Raw genomic sequence first — 23,410 nt, 5'->3', positions numbered from 1 at the left:
ACCACGAGCTGTTTGTACAACTTTCTCCACAGCTATGGCGCCAATTTCGAATATTATTGCTTCTATTGATTAGAGAGAACACCAGCTTTGACTGACAGCGGCTTCTTCCAGGGGAGAACTGCTGGTTTAGTGACTCTACATTTGATTGACGAATGATTCTTTACAACAGCTCTTTGGGATGAACAATTAATGGTGTCGACATGTCACTGCCTGCCCTAAACCCTTCCCTCCTGTTTCTATAGTTTGTGGCTGAAGACGACAAGAAGAAGACATTCTCTCCTTCTCTTTGCTCTTACAGTTAAAAAAGCTGCAAGTCACAAGACATAGACATGTTTGAAAAAACAAAAAATTAGGCTACACTTTAAAACGACAAAAACGAGATGAGCTGTCAAATCATTATTTTTTTAAGTAAAATTCTGACCTGAAAAGAAACTAAAGCGTGCAGATAAAAAAGAGTTTTTACAAATGTGACTGACCTTACGTCTCTTCCAGTTCATCCCGGACGGCTACGCCTCCCACCTCTCCCAGCTGGAGTACAACCAGAGGTCTCGTCCCGCCAAGTCCCCGAGCACCCGCATGGTCCTCCGTAAGGGCAGCTTCGGGCTGAACGCCGCCGGAGGAGACTTCCTCCGCAAACGCAACCACATCTTTCGCACCATCTCCTCTCAGCCAGGAGGGGCGGGCTCTGCCTCCCCCAAGCAGCCGGGCCGGACTGAGCGCACGCTGAGCCAGTGCGAGGTGGAGCGAGATCGAGGCGTCGCAGCGGCAACGCCGAGGAGCATGAGCATCGCTGCAGGGTGCTGGGGCCGCAGCGGGAGCACCAAGGAGGGCAGCGGGGGGTTACACGGCCATAAATGAGGCTCAAAACGGAGCTGTGGGGTTAAAGGACCCGGCCTGAGCCACCATGATCTCTGGACTGATGGAGGAGAGGAGGGTGATGAAGAAGAAGTGGATGTAGGGTTTGTATTTTAGAAATAAAAGGGATATTAAACACTTGATTGAAGGTGAAGAAAAGGGAACACAGAGGATCCGTCCAGGAGGAGTGGACTAATCAGGCCGAGAGGGACGAACAAAAGACAGTTGTGTAGCATGACTCTTTTACAGTAATACTTTTATAGGAAGCATCACTAATTATTAAAAACACGACAAGGAAGGATTAAGCGAAATATTTTAAGCCTTAAACTAATCTCGTATAACGGGACAAACACCCAACTTCCCCCTCCGGACACACACACTCATAAACAACACGCCGTCCGAGCCGTCACGCTCATGAGCTCAGGACAAACTGCAGATTCATCAAACAGTCGAGCAGCACGGGTTTACTGGCAGCCTGAGTTTCACTTCTGTTTCTGTACCACTGTCAGCAGATCAATATCACGTTTCAAATACAACTCTACACAGCATAGACTGGCAATAACACACAGGAGAAAGAAACAAAGAGTCAGTTCATCCTAATTACAAAATTAAATATAGCCACGCAGACGGTTTTGGGTTTATTTGTCCAGGATTAATCTGTCTGACATCTTCAACCAAATATAATACAAAAAACTGACATTTTAACAGAACACATTTCTGCTAAAGAAATGTGTTTAATTCTGTGCCATGAAAGTGACCTGAATCCTGTCGATGGCTTGTCTGACCAGGCTGTTCTGGTTAAATGAACACCATGAAATGATGCAGAAACATTCATGGTCCCCGGAGGATTATGCCCTGTAACTTTTGGGATCCTCTGACCTTTCCTGTGGGGCCGTCATGAGGTCAACATTTTTAGTTTTGAGTGAAATGTCAAACTGTTGGATGGGTTGTGATGAAAAAGAAATTTGGTACAGATATTCCTAGTGCCCAGAGGATAAGCCACTCTTGACTTTTCAGTTTATTATCTGGTAAACATTTTTATCCAATTAAAACTCATTTCCAGGATGGATTTGAGACTTTAGGTTGGGTTAGTGTGACTTTGTCAATCCTCTGATTCTTCCTTTAGTACCACTAAGGCTGTCAACTAATATTCTAAATTTGAATATATAATCGAATTGTAATAAAAAACGGATATTCGGATATTAAAATGAATATTCGTTGTGACAGAAAAATCAGCACTACCGCGGCTGTTTGCGAGCTCGCAAGTTCTCGTATGTTCTCACGCGCACTCTCGGTTACGGAGCATCCTTGAATGCATCACAACGTCACTATGATACATTAATAATTAACTTTGGTCTCGCTGAAACGAGTTAAAACAACAACCGTGTGGCGTTCGGTAATAATGTCGGAGAATTTAAATCCCGGCCCGGCCAGACAGAGAGATTCTCACCCCCAGAATAACAGACAGGTGTAAGCATGTTGATTTTTTTTTTTAAAGGCTATGTTTGAATAAATATACCCGTCACAGCACAGCTCGCTTGGAACGCTGAATGTCCGTTTTACCGTAACCTAATTACCTAATTTGTTTATTTTGCAAGGTGTAGGATCTTTTAAAATGCACGTATGTTGTGTTGGTATGTCCTCTTGTGGACATATTGTGCAAAAATAGATATTCGAATAGTTCGAACATTTGTGGGTATAATCGAACGTCATTTTTGGCCAACTTTGACAGCACTAAGTACCATTACTAATTTCTGTTGTGGTATTGAGTGAAATGTCATGACAACTATTGTATGGGTTGCTATGAAATTGAGTACAGTCATCCATGTGACCCTCAGGATGAGAACTTTTCATGTAGCGCGAAAAATTTCAACCAATATTTTAATACATGACCAAATGCCTAATCTAATGTCTAATGGCTGTAGTTTCTCTTTAATGCTTTTTATTAAACGTTAGCATGCTAGCATATTAAACTACCATGGCGTACATGGTAAACATTGTATATGCTATACATCAGCATGTTAGCATTGTCACTGAACACGCTAGCATGCTTATGTTAGCATTTAGTTCAAAGCACCTCTGGGCCTCTGTACAGTTCACAGAGCAGCTAGCCTGGCTACAGAATCCTACTCAAGTCTAATGTAAATGTTTGATGCTGTACACAGCACAAGATAACGTTCATCTACATCATCACTAGAAATGTAAACACTTGAACTGTCTGCGTGGCTTGATATTTCTTGGGGTAAGTGAGAATAGACTTATTTTTTGTAATTTGGATGAACTGATCCTTTAGATGTCTGATTGCTGCATTTGGAAATAATTATTAACTGTATGAGAGATGGACGTAGCTTTTGTCTTAGTCACAGAAAATGTATCTGATTACATCACACAAGCAGGTTTCATCCACCCTGTGTGACACTCTGTAGTATTTCCCTTTCAGCGTGGCCTCTGGGCCGTCTGATCCAAGGCCTTAATATCCAACGAGACACTTTCTCCGCAGGAAACAGAACGCAGAAAACAGGGCATGCAGCATTAAAGCAACAACTGAAACTCTGTACAGTCCACAGCAACAATCCCTTTATATATTCATCCGCTTGCAATACCTCTGATCCGCCTGTTGGTGGCGTTCTGTTCCCCACACGTGCTGCTGCAGGGAGACTCTCGAGTTGTTCCCCGGCTTTTTGCTCGCGGGATACGAAGGATGAACTTGTTTCTTTTTGCAGAGGAGCCTGTTTCATTTCAGGCTGGACCCTGGGAGGGACGGAGGCATTGTTTCCACGAAGCTTTCACTCACAGAGACCTGTTAGTCTTTCAGTATTTTTACCAAATGGACCGAAGAAGGGACGGGAAGGGAATGTTGACAAGACTGCATTGATTCTTTCGCTAATGAATGTGGATATTGGGTGAAAATAAGCACTGATTTCAGCCATGATGACAGCAAACATCTCAAAAACAAGCCACCTCACATCCAAAAAACACAAACCGTGTGCACAAACAGTCAAGATTTCCAGTGCTGATGCCACATTAACTCGTTAAATAGCTCACAATTGTTTAAGTCTGTCTTAAAAATTGTGACCCTATCCTTTAAACCCATGAAAGCTTTTAGAGTACGGATGTTGGAGCGGCTTTACCTCCTCACTTCATTCCACTATGCTGTTGTTTTACGCCCAGCTTCCACACAACACAGGAGTGTCTGTTTCCTCTCTGTGTGTGATCAGTAATGTCTTCAACCCGACACGAAAGCCAAAATCATGCTCAAATACTGTAGTCAATCAACTCTGTAACCTCATTGTTGTTTTTTGCACTAGTTTACAGTGGAAATGTTCTGTAGTTACCATCTCATGATGCTACGTCTGAACGCCACTGTAGTGCATGACACTTTTTGTTAATTTCAGGGTATACGGTTTCTGCAGGTACGCACTCGTCTGTACATTTTGTCAGGATATAAAAATAATGTAAGTAAATGTGCCAAACTGTAGACGGTTATAGAGAAGTATTTAGACCAGGGGTTTTCAAAATCTGACAATAACGGCCCCCCAAACAATCCCCATTTGCAACGTTGGTATTACCTCTGCTTGATGGATAATCATGCTCTCAGTTTTGGCACTACAGTTCCCAGCATGCTCTGGGAAATGTAAGCAGGAACAAATTGGCAGCATTGAAAGAATGCCGAATTACCTACCATAGGTTACAGTTTGCAGTCTACCCATGGATACGCAGACAACCATCACTGGATTTCTTTGATAATCAAAAATCTAAAATCTAATTCTTTGGTAAGTTCTGGAGTTCTAAGAATTTTGTGTATGTTTTCAAAGCAGATTTAAGGATATTTATTTGGAATAGAAATCAGAGTTAACAATGTCCCTTGGAAATGTGAGTCAGTCCGAATCTAAAAATGTTCTTGTCGTGTCTTTTTGTTCAAATTTGATTGAGCTGGAACTCAGAGAATGAGTGCAATTTATGGCGCAATTTTTGCTGACGCTTCTCTTTAAAAAAAAAAAAACGAAACTTCTGAAGTGATTTATGGACTTTTATTCGTTATGGACATTTGAGAAAAATTATTAACTTGGAAAGTAAAGCTCACACTGAATTTGAAAATGTGTGTCTTAAATCTCTTAGTTCAAATTTAATGAAGTTATAATAATCCAGATAATGAGTGCAATTTATGGTGCAATTTTCACAAGAAGCTTCTAAAATGGACCTTTATTCATGATAGACATGGTAAAACGTGATTCCTGGAAGGTTAGGGCCACACTACATCTAAAAATGTGTTTGATATGTCTCTGTGTTCCATTTTAAGTGGAACACAGAGTGCAATTTATGGCGCAATTTTTGCCTGAAAGCTTCTGAATTGATTTAGCGATGTTTAATCATGATGGATATTTGAGAAAATGATATACTTGGAAGGTAAAGGCCACACTAGATCTAAAAATGTGTGTTATGTCTCTGTTTAAATGAAAACATTTATTAAGTTATAACTGAGAGACTAAGTGCAATTTATGGCCAGAAGCTTCTTTCTTTTTTTAAAAAAGAAACTTCTGAATTGATTTATGGACCTTTGTTCATAATTGACATTAGTGAAAATTATATTCTTCGGAGGTCAAGGTCACACTGAATCTAAAAATGTGTGTCTTATGTCTCTGGATTCAAATTTAATTAAGTTTTAAGTCAGAGAATGAATGCAATTTATGACGCAATGTTCGGCAATCAGGTGCTAATAGTTTTTAAGAACCTAAATTGTCTTCATGAGCTTTATTTTACAGCCACTGCTGCTGCAACTGTGTAAATAATAAGAGATATTTACAGATCAATAACTCTCTTATTTTTCCATCTCTGCACCCCCTGTCCTTAAACTCTACATCGCCCCCTTGAGGAGGCGCCTCACATTTTGAAAACCCCTGATTAAGATGGAATTCAGAAATTCAGAAATGTACTGATAGCATTTACTGATGTGATGGGATATTGATGTTGGTGACTACACCTTTTTGGTCTAATGCCTGAGAAAGAAAAGTGGCTTTTCACAGAAAACTGAAGATGTCTTTTAATTTTGAGAGCAGAGGTTGAGTTTGCTGCTGTAACTATGGACAATAAGCTGTTTTGCAAGAACTCATGGACTTTTGCGTTGAGTTTTTGTTGTGCTCTGAGTGGCAGGCTTTGTTCCCTTTTAGCCGTTTGGCTGCTGAGTTGAATGTCCGCCCATGTGGATTCTGAGACTGTTCAGGAGCCATGGATGTGTCACTGTACATACTGTAAAGATGTATATGTAGGACTTATATGTTTGAGAGTTATTTATTTACCTAAAGATCATATGTTACTCTGGAAATTTCAGGTGAAATATATTTGAAATATGTAGCATTTTATTTGTCACTTTGGCGGTCATTAAGGCTACGGACCAACACATGAAGGGTTTTTGTTTTTACCAGTGCAATATTATTATTCCAATCACAGCCAGGCAAAACCACTATCACAGCAGGGGCACAATCTAACACAATACAAGCTACTCACATTCACACACCACCTGTTTCACACCTCCTGAAGAGTATTTGTATTCGATCTGCTGGCTCTTTACAACAGTCAACTGCTGAGCATTTTATAGGACTTCCTGTACCTGTTTTTCAAACTGGAGTATTTTGCAAAACCTTTGAAATATAACTGGAGACAGTTTTTTCAGTCATTAGTGGGTGCATGAAGAAGTGAAACCCAATAACGAAGCAGCTCTATTTAACAAGCTGTTGCATGTCATCCAGTCAGATTGGAACTAATTAACCTTCATGCTTTACAATAATAAACCAGTTGTGTTGTCCACTATGTCCTCACTGTTCAATGAAGTATATATTTAAACATTTTGCTGGTTATATTTAAGATAATTATAATTATTGCCACATTTGGATAAGAAGTATTACACTGATATAGCTGCAGAGGTATTCAGCATGGTTTTGAAATATATTTGAAAGTCCATTATTAGTTTAGCTTCCAAAAAAACGTTTTGTGCTACCCTGTTGTCATAAAGCACCCTTTATAAAGTAACTACTCGCTCTATTTATGGTTAAAGGAATGTTTGGACACAGTTTTATCTTTAAACTTATGAAATGACAGGAGAAGATTGACACAACTCTCAAATCAGATTCCTAGAAGCTGGAGCGTGTTAGCTTAGTTTAGCTAGTTTTACTAGGAACGTGGGTAAACGGCTAGCTTACGTACCTAGCATAAAACTCACAATATATCTGCTAGTTGAAAATTTCTACACTTTAACTTCTTTATGGGTTAAACAAACAAGACAATGTTTACTAGTGCGTTTTAGCAGTGCTGCAGTGGGATTTTATTAGTTAGACAAAGGCTAGCTTTGTTACCAGCCTTTATGTTAGGCTAAGCTAACAGGCTGTTAGCTTTAACTTTTAAGTTAAGACTAAGGGTTGTCATGGGGTGTAAAATACCATTAGTTAAACAGTTTGACCATGAACTTTTATAGACAAATATGTTGATTAATAACTTTAATTATATTCATATATTGATACGTTATAAAGGGTGCCATATTTTATATGAATCATAATTATTATTTAGTAATCCCAACACTGGGTTAGCTGTAGGATCAGTTATATTTTTAAGCTATACAGTTGAAGCTAACATTACAAACACCATTGAACTGTAGGTCTGTAACATGAAATTAGGTGTAAAAATACAGGGTGGCAATAATTCAGATATATTTTAAATATATGCAGTGTTTGAAATTAAATTCAAGCTAAAAATGTAAGGTATTTCACTAACATTTTAACCCCTTATTTAGCTTTTATAAGCCGTGCACTGTAACGCATTATAACACACGGTAATGTAATTATGAGGATACTTTAAAGTTATTATAATTAACAGTATTTATAACTGGATGATAAACAGTCAAACATTTTTGTAATCTTAGGTTATGGGTTTAAACACATTTGTAAACAGTATTCAATGATTATAGTTGTTGACAATTACACTTAAAAAAACATGCCGTTATTGACTTCTTATAAAGTGTTATAATACTGCTTATAAATGCTAAACAGGGGGCTTAAAAATAAAGAATATCCAGTAGGCTATTTAATTTGTATTTCATTGACAACACTGATTAAAGCGCTGTGTGGACTCGACACAGAATCAGATTATTTTCTGGGTTCGTTTGACTCCCGTTGTTTTGAGACGGAGCGTACAGTAGGTACCGATGTCTCAGAGATCATATGTGTTCAGGCAGGTTATACTGACCTCTGCCTGGGCCGCAGCTCTCGCTAACATTGTCTGTACTATGGAATAAATACAATCGGACAGTAAACAACGATGTCTTTATGTGATTTCATTTATTGTGCTCCAGCAGCATTGCATTATGGATTGAACTCTTCGTCCCAATTTGTTTTGAAAATCTGAACAACTGTTATGGATTGCTATAAAATGTTGTACATAAATTCATGATCCACAGAGGATGAACCTGAATGATCCCCTGACATTTCCCATATTGCCACAAACAGGTTTGTATTTGTGGTTTTAAGCAAAATACCTTCACAATTATTTGCTGGGAAACTTAGTAATTGAATTCATGATCACCAGAGGATAAATCTGTCCGACTTAAATGTTCTCCCAACTTTATCTTGCAGGTCAATATATGTGGCTTTTAGGGTAATATTTCAACAGCTATCGGATGAATCTCCGTTTCATACCAATATTCCAAGAAATAACTCTGCAAACGAGTTTGTTTTTGTGGCTTTAAGTGAAAAACCTCCACAATTATTGGAATATATGAATTTTAATTCTGTTTTTTTCTTTACTGCCATAAGCAAATCAATATTTGTGTCTTTTAATGAAATGTCTCACCAACTATTGATTGATCTCAGTGAAGTTCTGAAAATGAATTCACAGTCTGTAGAGGAATCCTACTGACTATTGATCCCCTGAACTTTCATTCAGAGCCACCTGCTTGTCAGATGTATCATGAAAGACCCCACCCAACTTTTGTGATCTTTTGTCCTAAATGCAATTCTAACATTTATTCTTGAGTAAATATTATCAATGACCATTGAATAAATTGTCATGACATTTCATACATTCCTGGTCCCCAGAGGATGTATTCTTCTGAATTAAAAGATCCCCTGACATTTCCTATGTGGCCACAAACGGGTTTGTTTTTGTGGATTTAAGCAAAATGCCTCCAAGACTTGAATGTTCTCCCTAATTTTCCTCACTGCCGCAAGCGGTTAAATATTTGTGGTTTTAGTGAAATATCTCAACAACTATTTGATGAATCTCAATGAAGTTTCCTACATGAATTAATGGTCCCTAGAGGATAAATGCTACTGACATTTTAGTGCTTGTTACATGTAACATTTGTGATCTTTTCTCTAGCCCTAAAAGCAATATTCATTCAGACTTAAAAGATTTCCTTACTTTCACTTCATAGCTACCAGGAGGTTTAAATTTGTTGCTTTTAGAAAAATATCCTGGCAACAATTTGACGTATTGCAGAGTGTTTTAATGACTTCCTGGTCCCTAGACGATGAATTGTCCCGACTTCAATGATCCTGAAATTTTTGATTTTTTACCAGCAGGTTGATATTTGTGCCCTCATGTGCAAAATATAAAAAATCTCACTAACAATTTGATGGATATTCAAAACACTTACTAGAAATATTCATGGTTCTGAGACGATGAATCCTCATGAGTTTATAAACTTTAACAGCCACATGCACGTTAAATGTTTCATAAAATAACTATTGTGCTGTTAAAGCTACAATACTACTGGATAGATTCTCATGACATTTTGTACAAATATTCAAGGTCCTCTGAGGATAAACTCCTTATGGGTTCATTGTTGGAAAGTATTGAGAGGCTGATTAATTCCTTTTTAAAACAAACCTGAATTTAAGAACCCTCAATTCTTCTATTATAACCTTAACATTTTAACAAATCCCAGAATAAATCAAATAAAAATACAACAACAAGAAGTAGCTTTTCTTTATTTTGGCAAATGAAAAATGACTGTATCTGTAATTGTTGTGTGGATCTGGAATCAGTTGCTCTTCCTTTTGATTATAGTGCCCCCAGTAGGTCAGTTCATGTAATGCATGGTTAGTTTTGTGTTTTAGGCTTCCTCTCAATCAAACATACAATATATTACATACAGTATCAACAAAGACACACAGTGGCTCATTTTACACACAAACTCGACATGCTCTGTTCTCCCCGGAGCTTAAACAAGGGGATGAACAGGAAGAAAATCCTCCAAATATTGCACAAATTGGCAAAAGTTGTTTATAAAATTGGCCAAAGTGAGGATAAGCTATGATTTGACTCTATAAAAATGTATTTAAAACAAATAAATATTCACTTTTTTTGTTTAAAATGAAGCACTTGTGACTCATCACACATACAAAACCTTGTAAATACACTTCACAGGAGGATGAAGAGCAAAGACGGCCTGCTCTTTGGCTTAACGCGTGGACGGATGCATGATGGGAAGCGACGGCAGCCTGTACAGCAAAGAGGAAGTGGAGGAGAGACCAAACAAACAGAGAAGACAGTAAGTCGTAAAATCACAGCTGAGCTAAATCAGCTCTGTCGTCATCAGTGACCTTTCTCGAGTCAGTGTTACAGTGGCGTATCACATATTTGATGTGTCTATAGAGCACGAGGCCTCTTCGGGGTTATCTGTTGGCTGGCCTGCTCCTCTTCCTGGAGCGCAGAGCGGAAAGACTTGACTTTATCTGAAAGAGGAGACAGGTTACAATAACTGAACTATAAAGACAAAAAAACATATTTATTATCCATCTCCAAAGCTCTTAAGACATGACGCACTCGACGTGGCTGCTTCATATATGTGTAAACGTGATGGCTTGTATCATTAAGACAGAGGTGTCTTTTATATAAATGTTCACAGCAGCTTTATCGAAGACATTTACAGAAAGAGACGCAATGAGAGAGAGACAGAAAACAGCTGAATGTTAAATGTAACACCAACGAAGAAGACGTCCTGTGCTCTGACAGGCTGCAGTAGTTAGGTTTCCCTCCAAATGTAGTGCACATTTAAACAGAAGCAGAATCACTTTAACAAATTTAAATCGTCTTTTTTTCATAGTTTATCAAACTGGTGTTATTGTGTTTGTGCAAAAGGTTAATTTAAGTCATCTAAAGTCAACGCCGCAGCTCATCTTTTAACTGGTAAATGTGAACGTGAGGACATCTCCCTAGTCGTGAGGACATCTCCCTAGTCGTGAGGACATCTCCCGAGTCTTCACTTCTTCACAACTTCTTATCTATTATAACTTCTCTCTCAGACCTTTTAAAACCTCATCTTTCATCAAGGACACTCAGATGTACAGACCAGTTGCTTCTGGCTGTCCTTGAAGGTCAAAGTTGAAACTCAGGGGTGACCGAGCCTTTTTAGTCGCAGCTCCAAAGCTCTGGAACGCTCTGCCTCCACGTGTTCGGCTGTCCCCCACACTGCCCGTTTTAAAATGAAAGCCCAAAACGCACCGTTTTTCTTTGGCTTTTGGCTGCATGACAGTTACCTTTTGATTCCTTTTCCTTTTCCTGTTGGTCGTAACGCTTTCTACCATTTTATTGTCCTGTTGTCTTTAAATTGGTCTTATTGTACAGCACTTTGGTCAACGTTTGTTGTTTTTAAATCATACTTTATACATAAATTTGGGTTGGATCTTGAGGGTGAACAGGACCGGCAGTTCTGTTCTGACTTCTGCTAGAAATGTTGCTCGATTCTACCTTAAAACATTGCAGTTTTTTTGACGTAAAAGTAACCAGACTGCAGATCCGCACAACAGATTGACACGTTAAAATTTGGACACACAGGATCTTTACCTCTGAGCTCAGTGAGAATGTCGATCTTCTGGTCCAGGATTTGTTCTAGCTGAGTTGCAAATGACTCGACGTCGTAGTCCACCTCCTCCGTCATTTCCAGAAGAACCTTCTCGTCTTCCAGCCAGCGGATCGACTCCTGCAAGAACACGCTGCAGATTAACACTTACAACCCTTGGTTTGTTGTAAAAGGGTACTTTGATGTCCGGTTACCTGGACTCCTCAAATTTAGTTTTCACTGAGCAAACACGGCCTTTAGGTTGTATTTTACAAATTGCAACACTGTGTAAAAGCTGTTAGCGGTGTTAAATCAGTTCTGAGTTAATTTGGCAACATGGAAATTAAAATACAGGATAGTTATCGATGCTATCAGACAAAAAAACACATTTGTTGAGCTGCTATTTTCATGCTTCCCTGTGATTGGCTCAGCTGTATCAGGGCTATGAGACCAGTGATCTTATTGGCTGAGAGTGAATTTATTCATCACTCCACTCTCTGATCTATATTCCATTGTTTGCTGCTGCACTGACACAAGCCGCTGCAGATTGTCCTCTTTAAATGAAAGCTGTAGCGTACCTGGAACACGGCCCTGTGGTCCTCCAGAACCTGCTCCTCCATCTCCACCAGCTGAGAGACGGCTTCATGGAAAGTGAAGAGCTGCGGGGAGACCTCCTCCTCCTGCAGGGAACACGATCAGTTTATATCAGTGACTCTGTGATCACACGTTTTCCTTCTTTACAGAAGAGTTTGTCTTACGTTCTGTTCACAGAGCAGCTTCAGGTCGTCTCTCTGTGGAGAACTCCCGACTCCCCACTGAGCCTCCAGCACCTCCAGCTGGTTGACGTGTCCCCCCTGGCGGATGTCCATCGCCCCTGCAGGGTCCGCCGTCAGCTCCTTCACCCTGAGGACACACGACAAGACCTCTGAGGTATCTGATGAGCAACAACATGCTCGGTGGCATCAGCATGCTATGTGCAGACATGCTGCTGGTGGAAATGCTCAGCATGCCAGGAGAACAAACAACACGGTGTGACTTCATGCGGGTTCAAAAACAAGCCTGCAAAATAAAAGCAGATTAAAAACGATGGATGATGGAGAAAACTGTTAAAATGAACAAAAGAAAAGGGCAGAAGTTATCCCTACTCACCTTTGCATAAAGTCATTATCAACCTATGATATATATGTATGTATATATATATATATATATATATATAAATAATGCTCGTATGAACACGTTTAGCTCTATGGCACAGAGGAAGAAAACCTGGGGTAACTTCTGAGTGGACATGAAGCAACAAAAAGTGGTGATAATGCATAATGTGGGGGATGTCATGTGCCAGAATGGTGGGAACTCGCTGGAGAGAGAAGTGATGTGGGTACAAAGCAAATCGTACTCATAAGTAGGGGAGAGCTCAGAGCGACCCCCTCCGCCCCCGCTCTGAGAGAAGGGAATGTCTGAGGGACTGATCCCAAACTCCTTCACTCTGGAAACACGGCAGGAGAGAGAGACACAAACCACAGAAGAAGAAGAGACAGGAGAGGATCATTCTCACATTAATTCAGTCAGCGTGAAAGAGTGAGGAGAAGAGGACAAACAGAGGAAACCAGAGGAGCTGACGTGAACCAAACGATTCAGGATTTAAGTAGAACAGGTGCTGCACTGATTCATGTTTTTATATTCATGACAGGTCAAACGTACGGAGGCCTGGAGAGGCAAATCAATTTCCTTAGCCTGGATTTATTTGCTTTCCTTCTGCATTGATGACTTAAGAACAGGTGGGGGAAAGTTTTTACCTGCATAATCTAATCTAATCAAAGTTCTCTAACTGTGAAACAGCTGGGGGAGAAGTTTTCCCGAGTGAAGCGTGACATTTCTCATCTTCTAACAGTCTGTTTTACCTGTTGGCATATCTCAGCGTGTTCAAGGTGTTTTCACAAGAAGCCATTCCAGGAGAGATGGTTGCAATCTGTGCAGGGAGACACTACATCAGTACATCTGTCCTCAGGTGCAGCGATATATACACACAGCTGTGCTCCTGTCTCACCATGCATGTTCTGGAGTTTTCTCCGATGAAGGAGTCCCTCAGCACTTGGGTTAACTTGCTGGCTCTGAACGGGGTGTGAGGTTTGTTTCTGCCCAGCGCTCGAATGCACTCCTGCAGGAAGACGGGGACATGATCAGTGGCTGAGAGAAGCGACAACTTCATGTAAATAAATGTCTGTTCAGTCTCTATCTATCGCCGAATTAGGCAACACAATGATGATTGAGCCTGTGTCCCACTGATGAAAGCCTTTGCATTTGCAGTATTACAGACTGAGTGTCTGTGGCGACTTTTGCGGAAAAATCTAAAGCGGCGCCCAGTTAGTGATGCGTTTTCCATCAGCCAGCAGTGGTTGGTCTGCCAGAGAGGGTAGGCGGATGTAAGCAGCTGCTTTTCCGCTCTCTGCAAGTGTTGCGAGTAAACAGTAATCTACTATGGCTGAACAAACAAAGAAAAGATGGATGACTACAGATACAACTTCAACAAGAAGTGAAAATCCAAAGAAGAAGAAACAAACTCGACGCTCAGATGAAGCAAACAGTCTGAAAAGGAAAGCGACCGTCAGCCAGGAAAATCAAGAGTTACAACCGGAGCCAACCGTGGACGTCACACATGCAGCACTGTCTGGATATCTGGGAAGTGTGCTCCCGCAATTACCGTTTATCGCCATAGGTGGCGCCAAAGAGAACGAAACTGATATTTGAGATTATAACTTTAACTGGTAGACAAGAATCTGTTTAACAAAAAGTTTGATGATTTGAATAGTTGACAACTGATTTATTAATCGATTTATTAGCGCAGCTCTTTTAAGTCGAATCTCATTTACAAACTTAAACAAAAAATTCTGTAATGTTTAAAAGGATTTTACCCGTTTTTGCCAAAAATAATGAGCACAAGATCCTGCTGAATATTGAAAATATACTCTTTAAAACCCTTTAAAAGACATTGTTCTCTGCACAACTGCTCTAAAACATACACTTTAAAACAAAACAGTAAATTGCACCAGAATCTGTCCCATTAAAGATTAGATTTATCTCTATTAAATCTCTCGTTTACCGGCAACAGACTGATCAGAGGCCGTCAAAGTCCGCCTGTGTTGTGCTACTGACACCCTGGGTGCACACTGTTTATACTTTTTCAAGCATTTCAGTTTCAATTAAGTGATATTTTTTATCTGGTGTCAATCTACATCTTCGAGGTTGGATATTAAGTTTACCAAAACCTGCCAATTTCCCACTCATGTTTTCAAACTAAATAACCTCTACAACCCAGACACTCTGGCTTTCTGTCCTGTTAATGTGAGTGTTTGCTTTCAGTCAGAAAACGTCATCACTGATTCACAGGATATCTACAGTTATCGAGGAGGAGACCTTTAGTGCCAGCAGGCTCTTGTTGATCTCCGCTCCTTCGAGGCGAGTCTGACGATCAGCGCTCGATGTGTCTGCCCCCCTCTCGTTCCCCGCGAGGTCGATAAGGGAAAACTTTCCGTGCATCTTCCCCCGTCGGCGCAGGATGATCTGGAAGACGGCGTGGCTCCGAGAGGAGTGAGCGTTCGCCGAGGTCTGACCGGACGTCCTGAAGAGAAACACCATAAAGCTCGTTCTCGAGGACCCAAACTTCCCTGATCAATACTTATTACATTCTGCTGCTCTGAAACCATCGACCTTACTGCTGTTCTTCTTAAACTATGATCTCCATCTTTACAGTGGTGTAATGTAAGTAAGTACATTTATTCCAATAGTATCTAACAGCAGTTACTTTTAATTAACCTTAAGAATTAGGTGTGTCTTTATGGTTTGAGAAAATGGTTTTGAAAGCAGGACTTTAACTTGTACTGGAGTGTTTGTACAGTGTGGTAATAGTCCTTCAGTGAATGATCTGAAGTCTTGTGTTTACCTGCAGCTGTTTCCCACTTCGATGAGTTTGAGGACGTCCTCTGTGCATTTCACCTCCCTCTCCTGCAGCCCGACCACCTGCACCTGCTGCTTCCCGTCCTCCAGGACCCGTAACTTGGCTTTGCGGTTAAGAAGGTCAAACACCTTTTAAACACAAACACAAATCACTTCAGTGTTTCACGTCATGTTTCAGCAGCTTTACTTCTAAGCAACAGTTTGAAATGCTGCAACAAATCACCATAATCACATTTGACTCTCACAGGCTTATAAATCGCCAGTGCCAATAAAAGCAAGTAGCTGTTGTTGAATTATTAACAGATGATTGTTTTTGCTAGTATTTTTCATAATAAAGATAATTTATCTGCATAGTAGAAAGTTAAAAAAGGAACTTGCCTTCCCGCTGTAAATCTCAAAAAATGTGGCAAAGATTTGGAGATCCAACTTCTTATAAATTGGCTTCTTGATCATGAGAAAGACGTCTCTGGCTGCACAAGACGAGAAAAAGAAAGACTTCATTAAGTCAAAGAGAACGAACCAGCATTAAAATTAGAAGGTTATGAGAGAAGCTGACCCGACAGTGCATAGATCCCTTTAGAGCAGTCCTGGTTCTTTCCTGAGAAGTCCCCTCCCATCGTCTGAAGGGGACAAATGAGTTACAACAGGAAGACTGAACTGAAAAAACAAGCTCCTCTAGCGTTAAAATCAAAACACTCACGTGTGTTTTTCCACTTCCTGTTTGTCCGTATGCGAAGCAGGTCGCCATCCCCCGCTCGAAAATGGTCTCAACCAGCGGCTGGGCAGTGAACCTGACAGCAGAAGAGCGTGTTGGCAAACAGGAAATACTGAGCTCTGACGTGTTCAATATTTAATGAATAAATGAATTAATATGAAATAAACAATCAATGATTTGTAAAATAAATAAATAAAATATGAAGTTTTTCTTTTTTAAATCAATACGCCTGCTTTTACTTTCAGGCTACAGAAGTTTATTTACTGTGTCTGGTTTTTTTTGGCTTGCTAAAAAGAGGCACAGGATAATAATGACGTTTTTTATTTACCGTATTTAATATTGATCATCTACCTGTAAACCATCTCGTTGGTGGAGTTCTCGTCGAAGGCGTAGTCAAATCGGAAGGTTTGGTTCTCCAGGTAGCGCGTCAGGTCGACCTTCTGTTTGGGCTCATGGACCATCACCACGTCCTTACTGGGAATGGTGATCACATCCAAGTCCTTCACTGACAGCTCTGAGAAAGAGAATGAAAGGACTCTTATTTTGCACAATATCCTCATGTGTAAATGTGAACTACAAATAAAATGGCAGTCACTAGAATTTCAAGGCTGCATTAAAAGTCCATCAGATGCTCATTTTTCAGAGGTCGAAAGAGCGTAGAGACGAGGAGCGAGAGAGAAAATGTTCTCACACAAAGATGACAGCGAAAAATGAGGCTATAGAGAAATGCTCCCGCCTTCCACTGAACTGATCTGAACTAACCGGTTGAACAAAGCTACTCTTACCTTTTTTGTTGAGGGGACGGGCACGTACACACACACATATCCTGTGCTCCTCGATCTGAAACAACAGCAGAGAAACTGTAATGAGCGGTGTGCTTTGTTTATTCCCTTTCTGGTATTGGAAAGAGCCGCTGTTACGGCATTCAAGTCCTGAACATGCAGCCCTCTCCATTATATTCCCCCTCAAGTAGCGTTTAGGTGGAAATAAAACAACTTATTCCACGCTGAAGGTTGTATATGTATTTTTCAGCTCTTCATTAAAGCTCTGTGATGTTTAAGTTAGTTAAATATTCAAACCACAATGTTTTCTATGCCTGTTCCATTTCATCGAGATGTCTTTGCCTCATTTTATACACATTTCCCCAAAATTCAACCTGACGTGTGTGCAGTGTTCATTTCGTTAATTATGATGAAAAATGTTTGTCAACGTCCGAGCTGAAAATAGATCGTTGATAATAAAAACTCTGACGACATGTATGTTTTGTTTTTGTGAACAATAAAAGTCGGAACTAAAATGTGCTCACAGAAAAATGGGCGTGTAACGCGTCACTTGATGCACAAAAAGGAGCGATCACGGCTGCCTGCTTCAGTCAGACTGTTTAAATGAGAAGTGATGATGAATTTATAAAAAGGTTATTATGGTAAAAAAAAACACTGCTGCTGCAAATAAGGCAAGAGAGGAATGTGCAGTATGTGCTACTGTAACTGCACAGCTTCGGTCTGTGGCCTTACATGCGTAACGTTACGTTCCAGCTGAGGATCAATATTGTCCGAGGAGAACATCATCAGGAAACAATTAATGACAGGACGGATAAAAGGACTTTACAGCAGATTGAATTAATCAGGCTGATTGAATTAGTTTAAAGAGAGAAAAGGTTTTGACTAAAATGTGAAGACTGTTTACTGACTAAAACTATAATATCAGCATTTCCATCGTAAGACGAAGACTACATCTAAAATAGCTGCCTGTAGGTGTGGTATATTTGGAAACTTGGCATCTAAGACTCAGCAGGCTTTAACAATGTTTGGCTGCTCAGCAGGAATCTGTATTAATTAGTGGATTTAAGAGGCTTAATCTCAGAAGCTTACACACTAAAGTGATGTAAAAGCTCGTTGTAGTTGATGATATCCGGCTCCACAACAGATTAACAAAGCTGTGTTCATTTGGCCTAAATGCCAACGATATTTTAAAGTGAAGTCTCATGCATGTCTCTAAATCTTCCCTAATATAAGGTAGAAATAATTAGAAACCAGATGTCTTCACATCTTTACTTGATTATCTGGAAACCGTTCCATAAAGTGTCACTCAGTGTTACATGGCTTTGAACCTTACCAGATCGTTACTGGTTAAAGGCCTGTAGTCCAGACTGGCTCTGAAGTCTCTGATCATACACATGATTTCATAGTTTGGTAATTGGACATCCACCTCCTGAAAGGGAAAAGAAAACAAGAGCAGATTCAATTTACATCCATAAAGCCAAAAACAGTTATGCATATATAGGGGGCGGCTGTGGCTCAGCGGTAGAGTCGGTCGTCCTTCAATCGGAAGGTTGGAGGTTCGATCCCCAGCTCCCTCAGGCTACATGTCAAAGTGTCCTTGGGCAAGATACTGAATCCCAAAAATATGAATGTGATATCTGATTGACAGTTGGGCACTTTACGTACTCTGCCATCAGTGTGTGATAGGTGAATGTGATACGTAGTGTAAAAGCAGCTTTGAGTGGTCGCAAAGACTAGAAAAGCACTATATAAGTACAGTCCATATAGAACATATACAGAAAGGCACAGCAAAAATCTGTGTTAGAGCAAATAAAATCCATGTTTTTTATTTGAAACATCTAAAGATGTGTTGTTATTTATTTATTTTTACATTTACAATCATGGTCCAACATGCAACGTACACACGAGATGTGGAAAAGTGAAAATGGACTCTGAAGGAGATATTTTGTGTGTGCACTGTGTGTGCGTGTGTGCTCCTGACCTGCGCCCTCTTCTCTCTGAGCTCTTGTTGCTGAAGTCGCCTCTTCTCTCGTTTCTCCTGCAGTTTTTCCACTTCCTTCACACAGTTGGATTTTCTCCGTGCTGGAAAAGAGGAATAAAATAAAAAAAATCCAAATGATCACAACAACCAGATTTTAGAGGATATTGCTGTTTTTATTCTGCATTGGTTTGTACGGCTTGTCGGGTGGCTGTCAGCCTCCTTCTGGCATGGCAGTGGCTTGTTCTTAATTAGTGCCAATACTCTAACAGAAGTGAAGAGCAGCATCACAAAATGCACATTTGACTTTGTTAAATTTCTGGAGGAAATGATCCCACACCAAGCTAAGATATAAGGCTACGAATGCACGGACAGTACTTGGTAGTAGATACAATCATGGCTGGATTTAGTTCATTTTAATGGATTTAAAGTTGAAGGTAAAAACTATAGAAATCCTCCATCCTTACTCTTATCAGTGATTCTGCAGCTTTCATGCTCTGAGTATATAATCTGAAGACTTAATAGTATTTACACAGAAGCTTACATTAATGATAATTCCAACAACCACAGCTGAAACCTAAAACAAGCGCTGTAGTATGAGTGCAGAAGTCGAGCCAGCGAGTGACTGTGAAAGAGCCTTTGAGGCCTTCACACAGCTGCGTGTCAGGATGACATCATCAGCTCTGGCCTCTGTCAGAAAATAACAACACACTTAAACACTAGTCTGTGTAAACTACCTCCAAGTATATCAGAGATTAGTGCCATCTGAAATCTGTGGACCTGAATGACCCCTGACATGCATGATTGTGTTAGAGTGTGTGTGTGTGTGTGTGTTACCGTTCTGCTGCTGGATCAGGGACTGGTTGAGAGCAGCAGCAGACTGGGGGGCGATGGCTGGTGGGGGGGGCTCTGCAGGCTGGGCTGCTTGGCTGTGCTGGCTGGGACGGGCCCGGGTGGTTCCTACCGCTGCAGCTGAAGAGAACACAGTCACAGATATTCATCAGCGTGGCCAGTTAAAGGGCCATTTCAGCTTGTTTATAAAACAAACAAAGCTGTTTCTACTGGTATCCATGCATGTTGGATCAGGGCACATTTGCAAACGTTCCATGCTACCGACTATACGTGTGATTCCTCTGTGTTGATCCCAACTGTCTTAAGTTTAAAACATCTTCAAAAGCGTGATTGGCTTTATTAACATTTCCTGGCTTCAACCTGAACAACTATGAGTACTTGTTATCTCAAGCTATTTGTCATTACACTTGCATATTCCCATTTCCATAAACCAACAACTTGACTTCCTAGCAACTTAAACAAAACCAACTCACTGCGTGATCTAAACGCCCTTTAAAAACACATTTTTAGAGTAAAAATAACTCGATCAAAATGTATATTGATGAAGCCATTCGATGAAGAGCTGCAGTAGCATATGATTAAGCTGGACAATACTTTTCTGCCTCAGTTCTCCTGTGGACGCAGAAGTCAGCAGTGCATCGTGAGCTCTGATCATCGTTTGTGAGATCTGTATCTGTTCACTACACCAGCAACCGTTAGATAAGATAAGCCCATGTCTGCGCTCAGGCCAAGATATTTCAAGGTACATGATATTCTGATTTAAACCAAACATACCTCTGTTCTCACGAGGAGCATTCTCAGCCTTGGGTATTGCTGTGATCTTTCTGGTCTGAAAATGAATAAATCTAATTTAATAAAACTGTTTTACAGCAAAGAGTCGGTTCAAACAGCCTGCAGTTCATTTTTACATTTGTTTTGCCCCATTTATTTAGAAAATCCATCCATTATAAGATTATATATATGAATAACATCTAAAAACTCCTAATAAAAATATGAAGACTACAGTTTAGCTTTTGCACATTTGTGTTTAAAAAATGTCAAAATGTAAACCCACACCCATGCACAAAAACACTAACTTAAAGATTGAATTAAACTTGGACAAAAACAGTGTGTGTTTTCTTTGAAATCAGGAATAACAATAAACCAACATGTCAAGAATAATTGGTTAGCGATGGCAGACCTTGGGGAGTTTGCTGGTTTTGGCCACATTGGAGGGAGGAAGAGGAGCCTCAGGACTCTGTGGAATCTCCTCATCAGGAGCAACATCTGGATTCAGAGCAAAGACGCTCTCCAGATCAATCTGTAGTGGAAATAAGATCATTTTTATCATTAATATATCCCTTAATGATTACAGTAATCTCATTGAGATCAAGATTTATTTTTCAAGAGAAAATTGAAGTGACACTGGAAACCTTCAAAGTCTCATATTATCTTATATTGTTGTTTATTTAATATTTATGTTTTTAACAAGCCTTTAACGAACAACATTTCCCATAAGCCCCACAAATTTGCAGTAGAAAGCAAAAAAAATAGAATATCATGCACCGGTACATGTTAACACAGTCTTTGAGTTACAAGAGCTGGTGGAGAACAGGAAGTGATGTCATAACTTCAGCTCTCCACAGAAGAAGAAAAAGAACACATAACATCATTGAAAAAACCTTCAATTTAAAGGTTATCCAATTAGACTTTTAATAATTATTCTATCCTAGTGATTTATTGTATTTTGAAACAGCAACATGTTGATGCCATTTATTGAGGCAGCTTTTGTATAACACACTTATAATCTACCTTTCCCCCATAGTATACAGTATTTCTTTTATATGAAGGTTGTGAGGACAAATTAAACTATTATCTACAACATTAACATGTTTAAATGCAAGTTAATTTAACTTCGCCCTGGTGCCACACATATTCTTTTTTTGCCATAATGAATAGACAGGAAGAAATTCATAAGCCTGAATGATGGGAGCAGTGCAGTTAGTGCATAACAGAGGAAATGTTGGCAGATGTACCTCTTTGCCTTTTGTGTCTCCATTCTCGATCCACTCCACCGTCACACTATCATTGTCCTCGTGCAGGGATGTGACCATGGCCTGGTGTATCCGTCCTGCAGTGAGAGGATGTCAAAGAGATGACCGGCCTTGAGTGCTTACCGAAGAGTTATAGAATATATATGCTGCTTTAAATCACAGAGGCAGACATTAACACATCTAATGAGCCATGTACTGAATATATCTCCAACTGAGCACAGAATTTACAGATCATTTCATACAGGGAAAACATTAAATCATAATCTAACGTGTTAGATTGCTGCAGTTTTATATTAAAATAAGGATGCTGAGATGCTAATGGGTGTGGCTCAGGATGGATGATGATTAGACTTTTCACTCTGTCACACACAACTTCCATGAGCTGCATTTACTGCCTAAATGACATTATTTGCAGCTATTCAATCTTATAGAAAATACACACTTTCTTGTTAAAATGGCTGATTTTTTGTACTGGAGAAATGGGATGGATGCAGTTAGAGGGGAGAGGCCCCATGCATGCAGAATATCCTCCATCCCCATGAATCACAGGCCACTGCTGGATGATGCAGTGCAAGGTGGTGCAGTCAGGAGCAGTGACTGGAGGGTTTTCAGCCATGATGCAGAGGAGAGAGCGGACAGAGCGAGAGGCAGGGCAGGTGTCATTTTTTTTGCCGGACAGATGCACAGGTGGACGGACCCGCCCGCCTGTCTGTTCTCCCCGCTCCTCCCGGCTGGTCCGGCGTGTCTACATGACTGACAGCCTGACCGATAACATAATATATGTTGGTTTTCAGCTGCTAACACCTCACTCGAAAGGTTTTAACACGACAGCCCGGTGAAAACGAAGATGTAGCCTGCTAGCTAGCATAAACCCCCCCGGTGCTGCGGTGTTTAGCGGTGGACGTTAGCTCCTCTCATCCAAACCCGCCGGATGGAGAGCGGTGTGTATGTACAGCGCAGTGTGTGTTTGTGTGTGAGGAGCTAGCTACGTACCGTCGCTCCGTTTTATCTCCACGTAAATGCCCACGAAGATCTTCCCGAAAATACCGGCCATCTCTCCTCCTCGTGCGGTGTTTCTAGTGTAAGTGCGCGCGCGTGTATGTGTGTGTGCGCGAGCCTGTCTCAAGTTGTGTGCTGCTGCAGAAACTGAGGTCACTAACGGTCAGTCATAGGAGAGGCTGGAGAAGAGGAGAGGGAGATGGTGCGCATGCGCGGGTGGTGTCACTAGAACAGTTGGAGGTAAGGAGCATCTTGTGGTGGAGGAAGATCCTATACAGAGGGAAATATGGAGCTCACTTCCGCCATAAAGAAAATAAAAGATACATTTTTACCTTGAAATAAAATTATAAGATAAAAGGTGAAAATTATGAGGTAAAAAGTCATAATTATGAGATAGGAAATCGAAATAAT

At 40.3% G+C, this 23,410-nt stretch overlaps 2 protein-coding genes across 3 annotated transcripts in view; one reads left to right on the top strand and one right to left on the bottom strand.

Annotated features, from left to right (window-relative positions):
• Positions 1–1,589, top strand: part of LOC138601823 (membrane-associated phosphatidylinositol transfer protein 2-like) — a 41,163-nt gene extending 39,574 nt beyond the window's left edge. The window contains exon 27 of the mRNA XM_069673070.1: positions 493–1,589. Coding sequence (XP_069529171.1) covers positions 493–858 — 366 coding nt within the window. The 3' untranslated portion in view covers positions 859–1,589. The remainder of the gene's footprint in view (positions 1–492) is intronic.
• Positions 1,590–9,816: 8,227 nt separating this feature from the next.
• Positions 9,817–23,155, bottom strand: LOC138602172 (kinesin-like protein KIF2A). 2 transcript variants are annotated; one of them, XM_069673589.1, is made up of 21 exons: positions 22,994–23,155; positions 21,983–22,077; positions 21,148–21,267; positions 20,742–20,796; positions 19,953–20,087; positions 19,119–19,219; positions 18,471–18,566; positions 17,141–17,195; positions 16,707–16,869; positions 16,341–16,431; positions 16,197–16,260; positions 16,019–16,110; positions 15,627–15,769; positions 15,101–15,305; positions 13,734–13,844; positions 13,588–13,655; positions 13,083–13,172; positions 12,445–12,589; positions 12,265–12,366; positions 11,692–11,827; positions 9,817–10,580 (listed from the first exon to the last, which is right to left on the bottom strand). In XM_069673589.1, the coding sequence occupies exons 1-21, from the start codon at positions 23,052–23,054 to the stop codon at positions 10,495–10,497; spliced, it is 2,214 nt and encodes a 737-aa protein (XP_069529690.1). In that variant the 5' UTR covers positions 23,055–23,155; the 3' UTR covers positions 9,817–10,494. The 2 variants fall into 2 exon arrangements, with proteins under 2 accessions (XP_069529690.1, XP_069529691.1); XM_069673590.1 differs by lacking the exon at positions 22,994–23,155 and adding an exon at positions 22,443–22,520.
• Between the last annotated feature and the right edge of the window lie 255 nt (positions 23,156–23,410).

This window comes from Semicossyphus pulcher, unplaced genomic scaffold (assembly GCF_022749685.1).
Source record: "Semicossyphus pulcher isolate SPU_LCO1_2020_fin unplaced genomic scaffold, fSemPul1.0.p SCAF_22, whole genome shotgun sequence".
NCBI lineage: Eukaryota > Metazoa > Chordata > Actinopteri > Labriformes > Labridae > Semicossyphus > Semicossyphus pulcher.
Note: the sequence above shows the minus strand (reverse complement) of the source record. Positions and strands in the feature narration are given on the sequence as shown.